The sequence below is a fragment of the Zingiber officinale genome, chromosome 4B (genome assembly GCF_018446385.1).
Source record: "Zingiber officinale cultivar Zhangliang chromosome 4B, Zo_v1.1, whole genome shotgun sequence".
Taxonomy (NCBI): domain Eukaryota; kingdom Viridiplantae; phylum Streptophyta; class Magnoliopsida; order Zingiberales; family Zingiberaceae; genus Zingiber; species Zingiber officinale.
In genome coordinates, this window is record NC_055993.1 from 16860472 (window position 1) to 16882094 (window position 21623).

Sequence of the window (21623 nt, forward strand, 5' to 3'; positions counted from 1 at the left end):
CCTTGGTGGTAATCTGGTGACATGGAGGAGCAAGAAACAAAATGGGGTGGCAAGATCATCTGCAAAATCAGAATTTAGAGCCATTGCTCAAGGATTATGTGAACTACTCCGGTTAAAGATTATTCTGGATGATTTGAAAATCAAATTGGAATACCCCATGAAACTCTATTGTAACAATAAGTCAGCTATAAATATTGCTCATAATCCTATTCAATATGATAGAACTAAGCATATTGAAATTGATAAAAAGGAAAAATTGGAAGAAGGGTTAGTGTGTATGTCATATGTTCCGTCAGAAGTAGAATTGGCTAATGTGTTAACAAAGGGACTAAACAGTTCTAGATTTCACGATCTCATAGTCAAGCTGGGAATGGAAAACATCTATTCCTTAGCTTAAGGGGAGTGTCAAACAGCTATCACAGCCTGTACAGATTTGACATCATAGCTTGTATAGCTGTGTCAAATAACTGTGAATAGATTTCATAGCTTGTACAAAAATAAAACAGTGAGCATAAAGTAGGAAACCAAGGGATTTAGTTAGAAAGATATTAATTTCTTATATACAAAATAATTAGTTTCCTAATGTTGTATATAATGGGTATTCCCATTCTGAATGTAGACAATTATTTGTGAAATATCAATTCGATCCACATTTTCCACAAAATTTATGGTGTTGGTTACCTTGAAATGATCTTTCTAGTGGCCAAGTTTACTTCCCTCTTCTTCTCACTAGTTATCTTTCACTAGCCCTTCATCAGCTTAACATCAACAATGTTTTCCAAAATTGCAATTTAATTAGAGGGGGACTATATAGAGCAAGCTTTAGGGTTTGTTATTGATCTCATATTTAAAGAAGTTATACAAACTAAAGCAAGATTTGAAGGTTTGGTTTATATTACAGATCACTTGGGGTTTTACTCTATTTCAGGATCTAAAAGATGTATTTTTATTGTCTATGTGGACAATATTACTATCACTAGCACTTTTGAACTAAAGAGTTAGGTAATCTTACGTACTTCGTAAGTACAGAAGTTGCTCCTCCCTCAAAAGGTCTCTATATCTCACAATGAAATCACAATGAGTCTGTATTTAATGTTCGAGGAGGCTAACATGCTAAGGATTAGACCTGGGGATCTCCTATTGATTTTAGTCAGATTAATAACAAAGAGAACCACTATTGTGTTAGTTTAGGTATCAATTTTATTTCTCAGAGAAGTGAAGCAACTGGTGGTTGCAAGATCAAGTGCAAAGCCAAAATATAGTCATGACCGTAGCAACTAGAATTTATTTGAGTGAAGCATTTGATGACCAAGCTAGGATATATTCATGTAGGGTTAATGAAATTTTATTATGACAATCAAGTTGCAGTACATATGTTTTGTGAAGGATATAATATATATAGACTATATATAGATTTCTTATCACTTCATTAGAGAGAAAAATGAAATCTATTAAAATCATTGCTTCTTTTGTTAGTTGTAACATTCAATTAACAAATTCGTTGCTCAAAATGTTAAGATGAACTAGAATAGAGTTGAATGTATTTGTGATTAATAGTTCTGATACATTCGAAGCAATTTGAAGAGAGTGTTATGATCTAATTATGGCTATTTATAAGTATGTCTGCTGTAGAAGTCTACTTGTAATTTTTTATATCCTTACTAATCCCATTGATTGAGAGGGGCTGCTTAGGACTCTAAGATGAATAATTCCCCTTTTCCCGTAATGATAAGTTAGACATCGAATATAGAAAATACTTTTAGGAATTTTGAGTCACTGAGATCAGATTGCATTGAAATAAAACATCATCATCTTGACATGAAATATAGTTGCATTTAGCAATTCATATGGCTTATGAGTCTCTTATATAGATCACATTGTGTTAATTGGAAGATCAACAACACCATTGTTATCATCATTATCAAATCATCTTTATCACAACTATTTGGAGTTAGTACATCAATCATATCATTCCATTGAGCTCCTAAAGTAAGATAATGCCTTTAAAAAAGGCGCAGCCTGGTGCATGAAGCTCCTGCCAATGCAGAGTTCCAAGGAAGGGTCTTTAGTACACATTTGCAAGTGGCTGTTTCTGAGACTCAAACTCTTGGTCTCTAGGTTACACAATAACAACTTTACCATTGCGCCAAGATTCCCTTGTAAAGTAAGATAATGATTTAAGATGATAGAATATGGATAATTAGTTGATATTAAACATTCACGACTTTGGTTAGGTAAAAGTTCTGCAAGGATAATGGATTGACGTAATGTGTACATTATACCCAATGCTCTTTGTCGAACAACTGTGAATAACTTTTACAGAAATAAACAGCTGTTCATATGAATAGACAATTGTGAGCAGAGTAGGAAATTAAGGGATTTAGTTAGAAAGCTATCTTTAGGAATAATTACTTTCCTATTCTCTCATCTATTGTAATTTTGTATATAATACTAGGTATTCCCATTAAGGAAAATTTTCCACATCAATTCTTTTCATATGATATCAGAGCTTTAACTTTCATTACTAAATCTCTCTTTTTTCTTCCTTTATGCTTCTGCATTTCTTCATTATGGCCGATTCTCAAACAACCATTTCCAACAATTCTGGCCAATCTATTGTGTCTGATGATTGTAGTTCAGTCTTGAAAATTGTGATTTACAGAATATTCAAGCATCCAATAGACTCAATTGGAAGAACTACTTGAAATGGTTTTAGGTTGATTGTATGTACCTTAAAGGCAAAGGGGAACTTAGCCATATCCTTGGGACAAGACTTCCACGATCGATCCAATTTTGAGGCATGGGATGAAAAAGACTCTATGATTATGTCTTGGTTATGGGATTCAATGGAACCATCCATCATGATACATGTATGTTTACTCCTAATGAAATTTGGGACTGCATCACCCGCACTTACTCAAAAGCTCGTAATGCTGCCCAAGTTTATGAACTCAAAGTCAAAGTAGGTGCTACTAAGCAGGGAGATAAATCAGTCACTTAATATGCCACGATTTTGCAAAATCTGTGGCATTAACGAGATTACTACCAAGTAATTGAGATGCAATGTCTAGGATATGCTGCTATTTTGAAGAATTTTATTAAAAAGGAGCGTATATTAAATTTTGATTACAACTAATAAAATGGATTAATGATATATTCACAATATATTATTGTCATTATCAAGTTAATAGTATTATATTGTTGTTATTATTTGACTTGATTAAATTATAATATTGAACTATTAGCTAATAGTAGATCACTAATATAAATGCATGTGTACTGCATCATCAATAAATAATAAATCTTATCTTTTAATATCTATCAGTAAATAATAAAAATATTAAATTATTAAATCAAAATGTATGCAAATAAATATTGAAACCCTATTTATTACTTTAAAGAAATTGAATAATATTTTATTTGATAAAAGTTTTTATTATTTAAAAATTCCATATTATAGGGTATAGCTTGGACCTAAATTTCATTGGAATTGCGTTATTAAAATTTCTCTCAATGAAGAGTATTTTTGAGCAAATCAAAGTTGAAGTGAATCTCAAGTGTTGGCGAGGAGCTATGAAGACTCTTTGCCCTCTCATGGGTGCCTGATAGGACTCAAGTTGAGGTTAGCTAAAAGTTTGTTAATCTCTTGAGTTTTTTTAATCAACCTAATGGAACAAATTTTTAACCAATTCCATCCATTTTGTAGTGGAATCTAATTCATTTCTAGTTAATTTCTTTGAATCTTGTTTTCTTTTTATATAAAAAAACTCCCTCCAATGACCTTTTTGAGATAATGGATTTGTTAGGAAAGATAAGTTTGAGCTTTGTTGATACAAATTGGACTCGGTGATCTGTGTCACTATCTACCAATCTTAATAACCATGCTTCTAATTGCAACTCAAAAAATGTTATTATGCCATGTAATTTAAATTTGCTCTATGTTTCAATTCATTGAATTTTATTTTATTTTCTTGGAAACACTAAGCTGGAGGTTTTCCTGACAGATGCATGCAGGCTTATGAGTAGTGTGGTTTCTTCTATTCCAGATTTCACGTGTATACCATCTGCTAAGGTACTTTGTTGCTTGTTTGTTTATGTTTTTAAATTTTATTTTTCGCTGCTCTGGTTATATTTTGTTTTGCATTTCTCTTTATTCTATTGTTGAGCAGTTAGAACTCGTATTGATGTTTATGCTATCAATTTTTTGCGTGCTTTAATTTTTAAAAAAGTAATGTGTTCTTGGATGTTGAGAAATCAACATGACATTACTAATTTGGAGGAAGTCAGTGTAAATGCTTCTTTTACTAAAAGTTAATAGTTCTTCTATTAATTTATATATGATTTTACTATAAGTTAATAGTTTCTTTCATGTTGGCATCTTCCACGCAAAAGCCCTAAATTACAGAAACACGAAAAGGGTTCAGATTGTATGATTGGTTGCGATATAACTTGAAAAGTGATAGTCACTATATTACAAATGTAGCTTTGGCCATTGTTTTAAGAAATGGCATATGTTACTGCATTTGCAGAAGGCAGGGATTTACTGTATTGCATGTGAATGTGCAATCATATGATTACACATATCCTTTAGTTAGCTGACCATGACAAAGTTATTGTTTGATGCCATTTAATATTAATGATTGATTGGATTATTGGCTATATAATTTATTCGTTCCGCCACGGAGGCGAAACCGACACATCATGCGCGCATGTCTCGACGTTTCTGGCGGAGCCGGAAGCGTCGCGTGACGCCTCTGCACCACCAGAAACGCCTTCGGAGCCGTTGGGCGGGCGCACTTGTGTCGTTTCTGGTGGAGCCAAAAGCATTGTCGGACTCCTTCGTTGCCGTCAGAGGTGTCCGAGAGCATCATGTTGGAGGCGGGCGCGGGCATTAGAGGTGAGCGTCGTAGGTTTAGTATACAAATTCATATTCTAATTTAAATAAATGAAACAATTCCTAAGGAAGTGTGATATTTGAAAGAAGCTTTCATTAACCCTAATTAAATTATCCTAATAAAATATAAAAAATATTTATTTTTTTAAAAAAATAATAAATTTTATGAAATAATATTCTGAAATTGTTTATCATGTTTTAAATTTTATTTAAAAAATCAAAAATTTTTTAAAAATTCTAAAATTTTTTAAAAAAATTTATAAAAATTCTAATAAATTAAATTTATATTCTGGTATTTTTTTAAAAAATTATTTTATATTTTTTTACTATTTTAATGTTTAATTGATATTCTAATTTTTTTTCTTACTATTTTAAATATATTATTTAAATTATTAAATAAATAAATAAATAAATATTAAAAAAAAGGTAGCCCGGTGCACGAAGCTCCCACCATGCGAGCTCCCAGGAAAGGATACATTGTATGCAACCTTACCCTGCTTTTTGCAAGAGGTTGTTTCTAGGATTTGAACCCGTGACCTTTTGGTCACATGACAACAACTTTACCATTGCGCCAAGGCTCCCCTTCATATAAATAAATATTCAATTTATATAATTATTAGATATAAAATAGTATTTTGTGTTAATTTATATAATTATGATTATTTATTTGAATTATTGTTAGATCAATTTTCTTAAAAAAATTATATTTAATTATTTTTTCTAACAATATTAAGTTGTTTAATAATAGAGAACTTATATAAAATCAACAAACAACTTATTTTTAAATTATAAACAATAAATATATTTATCTAATAATTACTATATATATAAATAAAAAAATACTGAAACCGTGTCGGTACGACACGATACGATACCGAAATCGTATCGTTTCAGTCTAAGATCGAAATTTCGGCTCGGGTCGAGATTTTAAACCTTGGGTATAGCAGCTTCACCTGGCAAGTTGCAAATAGTCATCATTTTTACGGATGAGAAACCTGACATAGTCATCATTTGATTTAGTGGCCAATCAAGATTTGCAGCAAGTGATAATATGACTCGAACAGTGTGCAATTTAGCCAATGGAGAGCATGTTTCAAAATAGTCTACTCTATAAGTTTGCGTAAAGCCTTTAGCAGCCAAACGAGCCTTATATCATTCTAGGGAATTGTCTGAGTTGTACTTTATGGTGAATACTCACATCCAACAATCGATTTACCGTAGGTAGATCAACCTTCTCCCAAGTAGAATTCTTCTGTAGAACTCTCATTTCCTCAAAAATTACTTCTTTCCACTCGGGTATCTTTAAAATTTCGTGAATATTGTTGGAATGCTAACACTGTCAAGTTATGAAACATAAGCGCAATAGGCAGAAGACAAATATTTATAAGATACAAAATTCGAAAGTGGGTGTTGTGTGCATGACTGAACTCCTTTCCTTGGGGCAATAGAAAGATCAACTTGACTTGAGGAATTTAACTCATGCATACTTTGAGTTTTATTGTCAGGGATCTTTGAGTAATCATTGATAGTCTCATGATTTTGCCTTTGATCAATGTCTTCTTTTCTTTTAGCCCGACATAAACAAGACCTTTGAACCGATTGTTACTCTTTTATGTCATGTCATTGTTTTGAAATGGCATAGGTTTAGGTTCTTCCTCGAAATAACAAGTTAAGTCTTGACTCATTTAAACATTCATCTTCCCTATTATGATCCCCCTGAAGGTGAGAATCATAGTAAGATTGTCCCTAAAAAATTGTGACATCCATAGATACAATTTTTTTTTTTAAATTGAATCAAAATATTTGTATCCTCTTTGATTTGTAGGGTACCCAATAAAGATGCATTTATAAGATTTTGGATCAAGTTTAGAACTTCTTGGGTCATGATTGTGAACGAAGATAATGCTACCAACAATTTTTAGGGAAATATCTATGAAGAACCCAGAGTTAGGGAAACAATTTTGAAAGGTTTTTATCGGAGTTTGAAAATTCAGTATCCTTGTTGGTAATTTCTTTATTAAATAAGTAGCTGTTAGAATCACATCACCCCAAAGATACTTTGGAACTTTAGTATGAAAACTTAGAGCTCTTGCAACTTTGAGGAGATGCTTATTTTTTCTTTCAGCTACTCCATTTTGTTGAGGAGTGTGAATACAAGAACTTTGATGAACAATTCCCTTCTCAGCAAAAAAAATTCCCTAATAATTGATTAAAATATTCTTTCCTATTATCACTACGAAAAATTTTAGTCTGTGTTTGAAATTGTGTTTGAATCATATTATAAAAATTTATGAACACATTTCCAACACCAGATTTATTTTTCAAAAGAGATACCCAAGTCATTCTAGTATAATCATCAATAAATGTGATAAATTACCCTTTTTTAGAGAATGTTACCATCCTAAAGGGACCTTAAACATCACTATGTATCAAAGTAAATGGTGCTAATTTTTTATATGGTTGTAATGGAAACACCGAGCGATGATGTTTGGCTAATTCACATCTAAACGATAAAGGACTTTTATTTAAAAATAACTTAGGCAACAATTATCTTAGATATTGAAAGTTTGGATGCCCTAACGATAATGCCATAACATAATCTCAATGTCATTAGAAGCAGAAATCGAGTTGAAATAGATCTTAAGGTCTTGTTTGAAGAAGGTTGATCCAGAATTTAAGATGTAGAGGCCATTGTCCTGTCTAGCATTGCCAATCATCTTCTCCGAGGCTAAATCCTGAAATTCACAATGAGAGAACAATAAAACAGCATGACAGTTAAGATCAAAGGTAAGTTTGCTAACGGATAACATATTATATGATAAATGAGGTATATGCAAAACATTTCTAAGGACAAGGAAAGGAGAAACAACAACAATTCCTTTCCTTGCGATAGTAGCAAAGGATCCATCAACAATTTTAACCTTTTTATTCCCTGCACATGGTGTATATGAAGAGAAAAATTATGATATGCTTGTCATATGGGCAATGACACCTGAATCTAATATCCAGGAACCATTTGAGTTTATGCTGGCAATTGAAGCTATAGGGAATATACCTATCTGAGCTAGAGAGCAAGAAGAGTTAGAATTTCCAATAGTGTGAGATTGAAGCATTTTATACAGGTGCTCTATTTGATCCTTTGTGAAAGGAAGAGATTTAGAGGCCGATGATTGTTGTCTAGAATCAATACCGTTTGTTTGAAGGGTCTGAACGCCCCTATTAGTAGCTTGAAAGTTGCTGCCTAACTTCCTTTTATAATTTTCTAGTTTGCCATGGATTTTCTCATATGTCTCCATAGTGTGCCATGGTTTCTGGCACCTTTCACACCGGAGTTTTGGCTTATCGCCTTCAAAACAGGTCCCTTTAGTGACAAGGTCAGATCCCTCACTCTTTACTATCTTTGGTTCTTCAATTCCTTTTAGCATCACTTGACGTTGAGCCTCCTCTTGACGGACGTTTGAGAAAATTTCTTTAATGGAAGGTAGAGGTTTTCTCCCAAGTATCCGTCCCTGAACTTCATCAAGCTCCTTATTTAAACCTACCAAAAACACAAACACTATGCTTCTCTCTACCTTCTTTTTATATCGAATACTATCATTGGTGTTTTCCCATTCCTCTTCTTCAAATAAATCTAATTCCTGCCATACAATCATCATTTCATTGTAATAGGTAGTAACATCTTGGTTTCTTTGTTGCATTCTCCACATTTGAATATTTAATTCTAATAGTTGAGAATGATTCTCCATATCAGAGTAGGTTTCACGTACCGCTTCCCATACATCACGAGCTGTTGGTAAGAACATGAAAGGCTTGCTAATGATTGGATCCATCGAGTTAATAAGCCAGACAATCACCAAAGAATTCTCCGAGCGCCATTGTTTGTATCTCGGATCATTTAAAGCTGGTGGCTGTATTTCTTAGTCAAATATCTGAGTTTCCCTTTACCATCAATCACCAAGCGCACTGATTGAGCCCGTTTAAGATAATTTTTTCCATTGCATCTATGTATGGTGATTTAGAGGGAATCGGACAAGAAGACATTTGAATTTGGTCAGTTTCCTCCTTCCAAGGATGGTGCGTTGTCGCGAGTGGCTGATCCAGATGATTTTCAGTCTGCGCTAACCATAGCAGCTTTAAAATCATGACCGAGAACTAGGATCTGATACCATGTTAATAATGCACCAAAAGAGAATGAAGGAGGAAGACTAAAATCTACTTCATATTCATTCATAATTCCGATCTCAATACATAGTTAAATAGAAAGAGTACAAGGTAATATTCTAAAACAAAAAAATAGAATAAGAAAATATTCTAATCCTAATAATTACCAATAATTATCTTCCTAAATTTATTTCAATTAAATAAAATCATGACATCTTTAATCTAATCAAATCATGCTTAATTTATTGACGGCTAATTTTGTTCTCTCTCTTAATTTTTTGTGAAAATTCTTGATTAATTGTTTGTGTCCTATCCTTGTGGATGTCGTTGGATCACTATTTGTTAGGATCAAGTCCTAAACTTTCTTGACTCATATCTTGTGTATGCTTTAATCTATGTTAATGTTGGATTCTTTAATAAATTCTTGTTCATTCTGCCTGATGTGTTTCGTATATTGCAGCTTGTAAAATTGCTAGAATCAAAGGAGGCTAATCACATTGAGCTCTATAGAATAAAGAATGTAGTTGACGAGGTTATCCACATGAGTAGGAACTCTGAGCTTTCAGGAATTCTACATACTTTGCTGGAGCCAACTTGGTTAGCAACTGGATTAAAAATTGAATATGATGTAATGGTATGCAGCTGCCATCACTCTCCTTGTTTTTTTTTGTTTGGCAGAACTATGCATTTTACAATTTAAAATTGTATCTAAACATAGAAGCGATGCATTAAATTTTACAAGCATCCATTTAAACATTTTATCAAATTACATCAAGGTTCGCATGCATATCCACCAACAATGATTCATATTTCAGAAGTTGTTTGGCACATCTCTATATTTTATTTCGTGCTTTGCTGCATGGTAACGAGTCAATGTTTAATATGCCATGTGATAATGTTGTTGCCTTGTGACCTTGTGGTTACGGAGTCGCGGAAATAGTCTTTTGTAATACAAGGTAAGGTTGCATACAATAGACCTAATGAAGTCTGGCCTAAGAACCCGTATTGGTGGGAGCTTCATTCACCCTTTCACCCAGTTTCCCTTTTTCTATGTTGTGTGGTAATGAGCCAATTATTTATTTAGGGCAAAAAATAAAAAAAGGTGTCTTTTTAACATAATCGGCAAAGAAATGCCTCTTTTTGATTTATTAAAAGGGCACCCCAGGATGCCTCACCTGGTGTTTTCTGCCAAATTTCTCCTTCTAAACCCGCTACACCTCACTTGACTACCTAAAGAAGCAAGGCCAGTCATCCAATGAATCTGATGTGTGCACCTCACCAAACTCATGTAGCAATTTTGTTCAACTATACTAGTTATAAATTAAAAAACAAAATAAAAAAATTACAAAAAAACTTGGAAAATATAGTTAACAAAGTGATAAATTCTATTTAATCCATGTACACATTTTAGATCTTAAAATGCTCTAATTTCCAAACAAAAACTCTTGTGCATTCCCTAGACCCTCTAGAGTTGTATTTACATTTTTTTTTCTAATTTAGAATATTTAGGTCAACATAATGGATTTGAAAAAATTTCTTTATGGACCTAATCTGGTCAAAATTCACAAGTAAACACTCCTGTGTTCCCTAAATCTTATTGAGCCATTGTATGCATTCCATATCTACTTTTGACAAATTTAGGTACATATAGGCTTGGGCAAAATTATCGCATGGTCTTTAACTATTATAAATTCACAAACAAATGTTTCTAAGCATTCCCTGTTAGCCTTTGGAGTTATTATATACATTTCTTTTTCAATTTTAAGCATTTTCTATATAACAAATTTGGTCAAATTTGTCATATACTCTTGAACACTTTTAAATTTTCAAACAAACACTCTTATGTATTCTGTTCACACTCTAGAGTAGTTATATGCATTTCTTTTCCAATTTTAAACATTTTAGGTTCGTGTAGCAATTTAGAGTAAAATGGATACATGTTCTAAACTGTTCTAAATTCATAAATAAGCATTTGTTATGTGTTCCCTAAACCCTATGGTGTCATTATATTTATTCCTTTTCTAATTTTAAACATTTTAGGTGCACATAGCAATATCAGGCAAAGTATATTGCTTAAATTAATAAATAAGCACTTATCTACATTTCTTAGACCTTTTGGAGTTACTATATATATATATATATATATATATATATATATATACATATATATATTTTTTATTTTTAAATTTTGAACATTTTAGGTCTATGTGGCAGTTTTGAAGGAAACTGCTATATCCTGCTATATTATATGGTGTTAAGTTACTTTAAATTCATAAACACAACTCTTATGTGTTCTTTGAAGCCTCTAGATTTGATAAATGACTTTCTTTTCCGATTTAGACCAATTTATAACCATATAACAATTCTATTCAAAATGCTATATGGTCTTAAACTGCATTAAATAAACATCAAACCTTATGAAGGTGTAAGATTCATTGCTTTTCATATTTAGTTAAGTACTAGTTCATGTAGTAATTTTGCTAAAAATGCTCTATAGACCTAAAACTATTAAATTGCGCATAAATCAAGGTTACATAGTTATAATTTTTTTTCTCCGTATACATATATCAGTGTTATAAATTTATAATTTTTTTCTTTAATATGATAACAAAAGGTAGAATCTGCCATCCCAGCGGCCCCACACGGTCGGCCCACCATCCGTGATGAGGTAAATCGGGAAGTTGTAGTTGGCTAGTGCGGAAAGGGTTTTTTTTTTCCTCTGCTTTGCCAAGATTCGAACCCTTGCCTTATGGTAGCAACTTTGTCTAGCACTAACCAACTCAACTCTTCCCCGGGGGCTTTTCTTAAATATATATCATAATTAAAAGGTTACAATTTTCCCCCTTGCATATATATCAAAGTTACAAAGTTATAATTTTCTTCCTTACACATACATCAAAGTTACACAGTTGTATTTTTCCTACTTGTACATATATCAAAGCTACATAATTCTATTTGTTCCCTATGCACATATATCAAAATTACAGAGCGTAGCTCCTTGCCTTGCATATGTATCAAAGTTATAAAATTATAATTTTCCTCCTTACATAATTATTCTATAATTAGGTGATTCTTTGCAAATAAAATATGACTTGTTAGTCTTCGTATTGGTGCAACAAAGTCAACAAAGTGTGTATTGTATACAAACAAAACTTTAAAGTAGATTTTTGCTTCATAATCTCATCTGTTAAACTTAAAAGTCATTCAATTGTATATTTCTATGATTGTGTGATGCTATGCTTTTAGAGCTCTTTTGAGAATTTGTTGCCTTAAGAACTTAAAGTCATCTAGCACTACAAAAATAAAGATGTCATTAAATTTTTTTAATATGTATGATTAATAATATGTATAATATTTGAAACTTGGTTGGGTTTATGTAGTTTTGCCATTTTGGCAAACCTGCTATATGGACTAAGACTTCTCTAAGTTCACAGATAAGCACTTTTATGCTTTTTTTAGACCCTATTAAGTCACCATATACATTCTTTTTTGTAATTTTGACCAGATTAGGTCCATAAGTTTGGGCAAAACTAGTAAAGAGATCTAAGTTGCTCTAAACTTATAAACAAAACACTCTTATTCCTTATGCGATTATTGGTCCTTATATTGATTTATTTTCTAATTTTAACCAATTTAGAACCATGCATATAGCTAAATTGGTCTAAGTTCACAAATAAACTCTCCTATGTGTTCCTTGAACCCTCTAGTGCCATTATATGCATTCTTTTTACAATTTTGACCAATTTAAACCCATTTAGTACAAGAGTGTTATATGGTCTTAAATTATTTTAAATTCATAAATAAGTACTTCTATGCATTTCCTTGACCCTTTGAAGTCACTATGTGTATTTTTCCTCCCTAATTTTGAACTTTTAGGTTCATGTAATAAATTTAGCTAAAACTACTACATGAGCTTAAATTTGTCTAAATTCATAATAAGTACACATGGATTTGTTACACCCTAAAGAGTATGTATTCTATTTCTAATTTTGACCAATTTAGGTTTATTTAGTAGATTGGGCACAACAATTATATGGACTTGAGCTAATCTAATTTCACAAACACTCTTAAGCACTCTTATGTGTCCCCTGCACCCTCTTCCTGTGTGGTGATATGGCTTCCTTTTTTAATTTAGGACCATTTAGTAGTTTTTGGTACATGATCTTAAATAAAGAATAACATGAGTGCAGTACATGATTTTTTTAGAGGTTTATTGGGTAGAAAAGTGCTTTGAATGAACAAGAGCTTCAAAAATATATTCATAAAAAAATGAAGAAACAAAATAAGAAATAACTAAAGAAGAATGATAGTGTAGATTGAGAAAAAAAAGTGAAGTTTGTCAATGGTAGGGAGACAAAGCAGTGTTTGCAAGGAGATAAAAAGGGACATTATTTTGGTTGAATTAATAGGGGTTGCTATAATATTAGGGTGTCCTTTGATGGATTGGGTGGGACATAGACCAAAAGAAAATTGATCCAATTTTATTTGGGTGAGTCTTAAAAGTACATATTTGTAGCTTCTGTAAATTGGGGTATCCTATGATGCCTTTTTGATGATAAATAAAAAAGGACACTCCTTTGACGATTCTATATAAAAAAAAAACCCGTTTTTTATTTTTGCTCATCTGTTTATAAATGACAAACTTGGTATTTCATGATGTTTGATTGTTAGGATGCAAATAAATCTTTGTAAAGGTAATATTTGGTGTTAAGTAGAGAGTAATTTTGGATTAGAGTTGGATAATATTATTTAAAATATTATAATCGGCTAGAAACTAATGTGGAGGAGAAAATATTTATTGTATTGCTAATGTTAGGGTAAAGAAAATGTATGAATTAGATTACGAAATGCATAAATGATGAAAAACAAAAAGTTCTTTTTAATACAATACATAAAGGAAGCAGGAAATTTTATTTGATTTTATTTATTTAATGAGCATTCTACAGACCTTAGTTTTGAAGACTTAGATCAAATCATGTTACTAATGCTTAGAAGAGTTTCAATATCAAGATATAGTTTGGTAAATTTAGCATATAATAAAATTTTGAGAATTATGGAGACACTCAAGGAAATCAGGGAAAGTAAAAGATTTTTGGGCTAATTTGTGAGAAAAAAGATGACACACAATATTGTATAAATTATAGATCAATGAAGTTGGTATTTCGTACCACAAAACTTTCATAAAGAGTTATTGAGGTGAAACTAAAAAATAAAACAAACATTTTCAAAAATCAATTTAGTTTACTGTCAAACAATTGATAAAAGAAATATATTGAAAACAAAAAGTAATTTTTGTGTATGTTTATTAATTAAAAAAAAATGTAAGGTTGATAATTTTATTAATAAAGAAATAATTAATAATTGTTTTTAGGGTCTTAGAAATAATTAGTAATTTTGGATAATTCTTGCTAGTGTAGATGATATTATGTTAATTGATGAGAAAGTGAATAAATTAAACTTAAAGTTCCAAGCATAAAGAAAAGCTTTGAAATTAACAATACATTAGGTTTGCTAGTGATGCCTGACATAATAGCGATTATTTGGTGGGCTCATTTAGAAAGATAGAATTTGAAGAGGAGCTGCCTCTAGGTTTAAATAAAAAGAGTTTTATTTTCAAAACCAAAAGAGAATCCCCTAACATCAACCAAACAAGTGTATAAATAGACCCAAAACCCTAGATGCAAAAAGACAAAAATAACCCTAATAGAAAAGACAATTATTTAGATCCTCATGCATTAGTGATCCCAGGTTGAAAAGAATTCACCCTCGAGTTTAGAATAGTGTCAGATGGTGCCTAGGAGGAAGATCCTCTTGTATCAAATTGACAAAATCTACTAACAGCTGTTGCACTTCTGTTGGTAAATTAGGGTCTATGGCTATTGCAGTGTTCTTGCATAGTAAAACACGCTGTAAAGAACCATTCACCATAAATTCTGTCACTGTGGCTAAGTACCACCTAGTCCATCTTTAACACCTCCATAAAAAGCCACCATGTTTGGATATGATGGAGCTTGCAAAGGATCTCAGCTTTCCGGTAAAACTCTATGGTTATTCTCTCCACTTCAATCTCATTGTTTTTTGAAGATACATATACACGGCCTGCATTCCTTAAAGTGGCTAGAACTGGTTCAACTTTACTTCTGACCAGTTCCATAGTATTCTTCTCATTATTGATCAAAAGTCTTGATCTTGCATGCTTTTTGAAAGTAAAATTGATATTCGAAGATGTTCGTCTTCAAAGTGTTGACAGTAAGGTTTAAAATTTCGACGAATGCCGAGGTTTCGATCTGGGACCGGAACGATACGGTTTTGGTACCGTATCGTGCCGTGCCGATAGAGTTTCAGTAATTTTTAAATATAAAATGTATTAATTAAAAAATAAAATATTTAACATAAATATTTAAAAAATAAATAATATAAAAATAATCTTTAAAAAAAGGAAAAGATATGAAAATAGATAAATAAATAAATAAATAAAAATTTTATTATAAATTTTAAATTAAAATAAATGAAATATAAAATTAATTAGATAATTTTATTAGAGCTTATCAGATCCAATAGATGGTGGTTGTAGTCGTGATCATGATCGCAATAGATAGGTACCATGCATTGCAATTGGCTGATTAAGATGAAGGAATATGAAATTTCTATAAGAGTTTAAATCTTCACATGAAATTTCTTTAAGAGTTTAAATCTCCATTTGAAACTGAAAAATCTTTTATTTTTTCATTTTTATTTAAAAAAACAAAATTTAATGTAGAGAAACATGCTTAACATGAATGTAAAGATTTTAATTTTTCTAAAAAGCTTCTCAAATTTTCATAATTATTAAAAAATTACTTCTTAAAAGAGTTTTCTATTCTTATAAAATAGCAATTGTATAGTAATTATTGTGAAATTTACATGTAAATAATATCTATTACTTTTAACTTTCTTATTTTGTCATTGACAAAAGTACATTTTGGTGCCAATAATTTGTAGTTTTTATATTTGTCTCTTAGATTTTATTTTTTAAAAGTGTAAAAAAACTATGTTATGATCCTCTTATTATACATTTATGATTGTGTCTTGGGAAGGGGAGCCTTGGTGTAACATTAAAGTTTCTACCATGTGACCTAGAGGTCATGAGTTTGAGTCTCGAAAATAGCCTTTTCTAACAATAGACTCTTCCCTAGGACCCTATATTGGAGGGAGTTTCGTGCACCGGGCTGTCCTTTTATTGTGTCCATAAAATTTTAATAAATGTGACTATAATTCCACTGCATGTCATTAACTTACATTTGGTCCTTATGTTTTTGTAATTTTCATAGCACCTCTAAAGTTGTATCTCCCTTAGCATAAAATATTACTTCATTATTCTCGAATTTTTCAAATTTACAATATCATCCACTACATATCCTACTAAAATCATGTCACTAGAATATTATATCTTGCTCCTTTAATCCTTTAAAAGTTTGAATTACAAATTTTGACACTACCTTAAAATTTTCATGTTTCTTTTCCTTTATTTATTTATTTATTTTTATTTCATGCCTAAATATTTCTTTGTTAAATTACACTTTTTGCACTTTATGTCATGCCTCGCCCGAGTTAGATCTATAATAATTCAAAGCAAAATAACACAATAAACAAAACTAATATGTATAACTCAAGTGAAAGACCATAAAACACCATGTAATTATTTGATATTCAACCTAGTTACAGCAACAACACTCAATTAATTAATCCTTTATCCCACTAAGTAGAGTCGGTTATATGGATCCTCCTATGCCATTGAGCTTGAATATTTTCACAAAAATTTGGCACTTTGTGAAAAGATGTGGTGAATTATATCTTTTAAACGAATCCAAACTTTTTAATCAATCAAAGATAATCATCATTAGTCTCATACGAGATGATTACATTTTATTTAAAAGACATTATTTTGGAAGTTCATTTTTTTTTTACAACATTATTGTCATTTATTAGTGGTACCAATTAAACACTTATACTTAGTTTCCAATATTGACCATTTTAAGTTTTCACTATTTATATTCTCAAAGTTATCTATTTCACACGTTGAACACGGTATTCTTATATCCAAATTCATTTCTCGAGTTGCATTTTAATTTCTAATTAAGACATGGACATATGGTGAAAGATAGTAAACACTCCTATAAATCTCACAAATATAATGAACTCACACCTCATATTCAATCGATGCAGTAAAAAGTAAACATGGGCAAAAGCCCCATATAATGTGCAAGGGTGGAACCCATTCAACTCAACTACATGGGGAGATTTGTTCCAACATACACATAATGTACTAATGGCCCAAATTCAATTTAAAGCACTAGGTTGAAATCTAAGTCATATGGTTTGCTTAAAGCTTCCATTGTTATCACATTCATTATTTTGATATAAGTAATTATACATTAATGTTTACATATGTTTACCTTTAGGACTACCCTAACTTGATTAATTAGATCTTATATCCTACAAATATTTCTTTAGTTGTTATTCCTTCACGAAGGAAGGAATAACAATTAAAAAGTATCACTGAGAAGCAACTTAACAACAAGTGTCAATAGGCAAGATCATAGATGAAAATTTTAGGAAACAAACCCTTCAATGAATTTACCCACACAAATTATATCCCATATTTATGTGATAAGAAGCACAGGAAGTGAAGAATTAGCTCATTTTATCCCCTTAACTTTAGTCCTTTCATAAATCATTAGTTTTCCCCCATTTCAAAAATTTAACAAACACTTCAAATTTTCTGTTAAAATAGTCCATCATTTAATTTTTCTCAATAATTACACATTTATTTTAATCATGCAATAGGTAAATATTGCAAGGAAACAAGCAAGAATACTCACCTCAATTGAAGAGCATCTGACTTGACACTTGCTTGACCATACAATGCACCCAAACATATTTGCAAATCAATTTACAAGATACAAATCAGATCAAAATCTTAACAGCGATTTCAATCATCAAGAAAAAATAGCAACAAAGAGCTTACCTCAAACATGAATGACCAAAGTGGAATGAATCAACCCCTACTCAAATTTTCATTAGTCAAGAGACGAGATCCTAAGATGAGAGTGTCATCACAATCAAATAGTTCAACATTAAACTAAAATCTCAACAGATAAATCCACTCAACATTTGGCTTGATTGGGTTTGTTTGCACCCCTAATCATGATATACCAAGCTAATAAATAACCAAAACACGATATTGATTGACATGGCCTGGTAGTCTCTCAAATGTTGCTTGTGTTGATCATACTGATGAGGATCATACTTTAACATGTTTTGACATCCACTAAGATGAATTCAATGTTGCTTGTATTCTTGTGGTTTAATTCTCTTTATTCTAATTCAGTTGATTATGTAATTGATATAGTTTTATTTTCTAAAAGTGAACAAGTTGTAGAAGATTATAGGAGTAAGATCTATATGACTTTATCTCAACACGCATTGAATCAAAATTATTCTTAATCTAAGTATTAAAATTTAAGTGAAAGAGTATTAAATGAGTAAAATTGATGCATCGTGGGGCGCCTTTACACATGTTGAAGCATATTGAGTATTAGGATGATATAATAAATAATTTGAATTCAATAGATAATCTAATTGCTATAATTTTGCTCTTAGAAGTAAATAAATTAACTAATAAAGAAGGAAAAACCTATAAATTTTTTTGGCATGCTTTGATGAGTGTCGAAGTGTGCCAAGTATTGGTACAACATGGTGTCAGTATTTAAACTGTGATTTGTTACACAATAGTTGATTACATGTTCTTGATGTTTAATAGGTGACAGAGAAAAAACTCTTTCTGGCATAACTGAATGAAGTAGGGATAGGGACTAAATTTTAGTGATATAGGATGTGTACCAAATGATATTTACAATATTGTCCTTGTAAATATGGCTTGGTAGGAGATTTCGTTATTGACCTTGAATATCTTATATCAAATGCTTGGTTTGATTTTGTTTTACTTTCTATGGTTCATTTTCTTACAGTTGTTCCAGTTTTGATACCATTTTGACATTGGCTGAACTAATTTTAGTACCAAACTACTAAATGGTTTATATGTTTCTTTTTTTTTAGATGAGAAATAATGTCTTATTGCTGTTGGTTAGTTTGGTGAACTGTTTATTCTTCTGTTTCCTGTGCAACATCATAACCTGTTATGGCATACTATTTCTGCTTTTGCAGGTGAATGAATGTATCTGTGTTTCGCAAAAAATAGGTGACATACTCTTTCTGCATGATGAAAGTGGTCAAGAAATAAATTCATATGAGTTTGTTCCTGCTGAGTTCTTTGAGGACATGGAATTTCCATGGAAAGGACGAGTGAAGAGAATTCATGCTGAAGAATCATATGGCCAAGTTGATAGGGCTGCAGAGGCCTTGTCTGTTGCTGTAAGTTAACTATCCTTGTAAATCCATTAACTATATTTCTGTTTATTGTTACTTTAACTTATGACTAATAAAAAGTATATAGAGAAATAATTGTGAAAGAATCTCTAGATAATTATTGTGATGAATTATTTTTGATGTGATAGAATACATGTATGATAATATAGTTTCAAGTTGTAGCTAGTTAGGTTGCTTCTTGAATTACAATTGTAGTTTTACAACTCTAATTCCTATCTTTTGTGTTACTATTAGATAAACTCTTCAGTCATATAAGAAGGTATATTTTGTTGGAATTTGCCAATGATATTTTTGTCAATGCGTAAAAATGATTATATTTTAAGTTTGAATATTGGGGAAAAAACTATGTTAAATGGTTTAACTTTGAACTAAAGTTCAATATATGTAATGTAGTTTCAACAATAAAAAATAATAAAATAAATAAATATATATAAAAAACTGAAGTAATAGTTATGATAGATGAAATGAAAGAAATTCTGTAAGTTCTGTAGGATCTATTATGCAACAACCTGAAGATATTGATCAAATGTAATAAAAAATTGTTGATTGAAATATGAGTTTCTAAGTTCTTGTGTGATTGTTTGTATGCCCCGTAGGCAAAAAAGGCTTAAAATTTTCTTATATTATCTGTTATACTTTAAGAATCGAAGTATTTCACAATTAGCTTCCTGTTCTAAATGGCTCCTAATTTGAATAGGATGGGATCTTCTTGCCACCATGGCAATTCATCAACATCATTGCATCAGTCATCGTTCCATGTAACAATGTGCGCTAGAGACTTCACAACACAACCTATAGCTACACACTAGTAATGAAATATGTACTGTGTACAAAGAGATAAATAAATGAACACACTTTATTGATTAAAAAACCCAGCAAAATATGCCTCAAAGCAGAGACCTAACTTCCCAATTTGCGCCCCTAAGTAAATTTAAAAGCAAAAACAAAATGGATTTCATTTACTAATGGTTCGTAGAATGCAGCAAAATGTATCTAGCAGAAGGGTTTGCAATAGGGGTAGAAAAAAGTGTGTATATAATTACACTATGCATGAGATGTGCCATGTTACATCACTATAGATGTTATGTCAGGAACATACTTGATGGCTTTGAAAACTCACAAATAAGGTTAGTCAGGAGTTGCTAGTGGTGTTTCCAGAAACATCTAAACAATAACAGGAAAGCTCAAGGTCCTATCCTGTAATTGGAATCAACAGTCTTCAATTACGGCCAGAGGTGAAGCTATATACTTGGGTTTGTAAATTGTAATAGATGTTGATGAGTGTAGAGCTTTTGCATGAACTTTTAGAGGAGATGAGAGGTGTACGTTACATGTGGATCATAGAGAGAGGATTACTGAAGGACCAGATAGCAAGGCAAATAATGCCTTGCAACTCATAGTTTTCGTGTGTGATGGCTCATGTTTGGAGACATTGAGACAAAGATAGGGAAAAGGTCGTGCGTGAGAGGAACTTGTGTCCTATCTCATAGGGAATAGGAGAAAAGGATGAAAGAAAGGAATGTGATGATCACTTCGAGGGAATCAATCTCCAATAATCAAAGTAATTTGATAATTTAATTGGATCACTTTATTTCTTTCTTCAAAGGATTATATAATGCTTTTATATATAGGCATACAATAATGCCTTGTCAATATTAAAATTACTAATAAATCTAATATCTTATTCTATATTTAGAAAGAGTAAATAATAATAAATCTAATGACCTATTCTAAATTCTAATATTTTGAAAGAGGACATTAATAACAAATTTAAGAGATAATATTTTGAAGGGATTATTTGAATATGTCTATTTGTGGATTGTATCGGAGAGTTGAATGGCATCCCCCTTATGGGGATTTGGAAAACCTAACCAAAGCAACTATTACCATGTAAAATTTGGGGATGTGAGAATATTGTGTGGGACTCATTACCATATGGAATTTGGGGATAGGAGAATATTGTGTGGGACTCAATTAAATGGGTTTTATAAAGACTTGTGATAATATCCTAAATCATAACTATGAATGTAGGATTAATACCCTATTAATCTAATACCTCTTAAATTAATAATTAATCTCCTTTTAAATTATTGTGCACAAAGTAAACAAAAGAGTGATATAAATTAGTGGTACCTCCTTA

The 21623-nt window shown here is 31.2% G+C and overlaps 1 protein-coding gene across 4 annotated transcripts in view; it reads left to right on the plus strand.

The window, feature by feature from the left end:
* The window catches only part of LOC121974797 (DNA mismatch repair protein MSH1, mitochondrial-like), a 117030-nt gene that overhangs the window by 86663 nt on the left and 8744 nt on the right, over positions 1–21623 (plus strand). For all 4 annotated transcript variants that reach the window (XM_042526027.1, XM_042526029.1, XM_042526028.1 and 1 more), the window contains 3 exons: positions 4005–4072; positions 9516–9689; positions 19262–19468. In XM_042526027.1, the coding sequence (XP_042381961.1) occupies positions 4005–4072; positions 9516–9689; positions 19262–19468 (449 nt within the window). The remainder of the gene's footprint in view (positions 1–4004; positions 4073–9515; positions 9690–19261; positions 19469–21623) is intronic.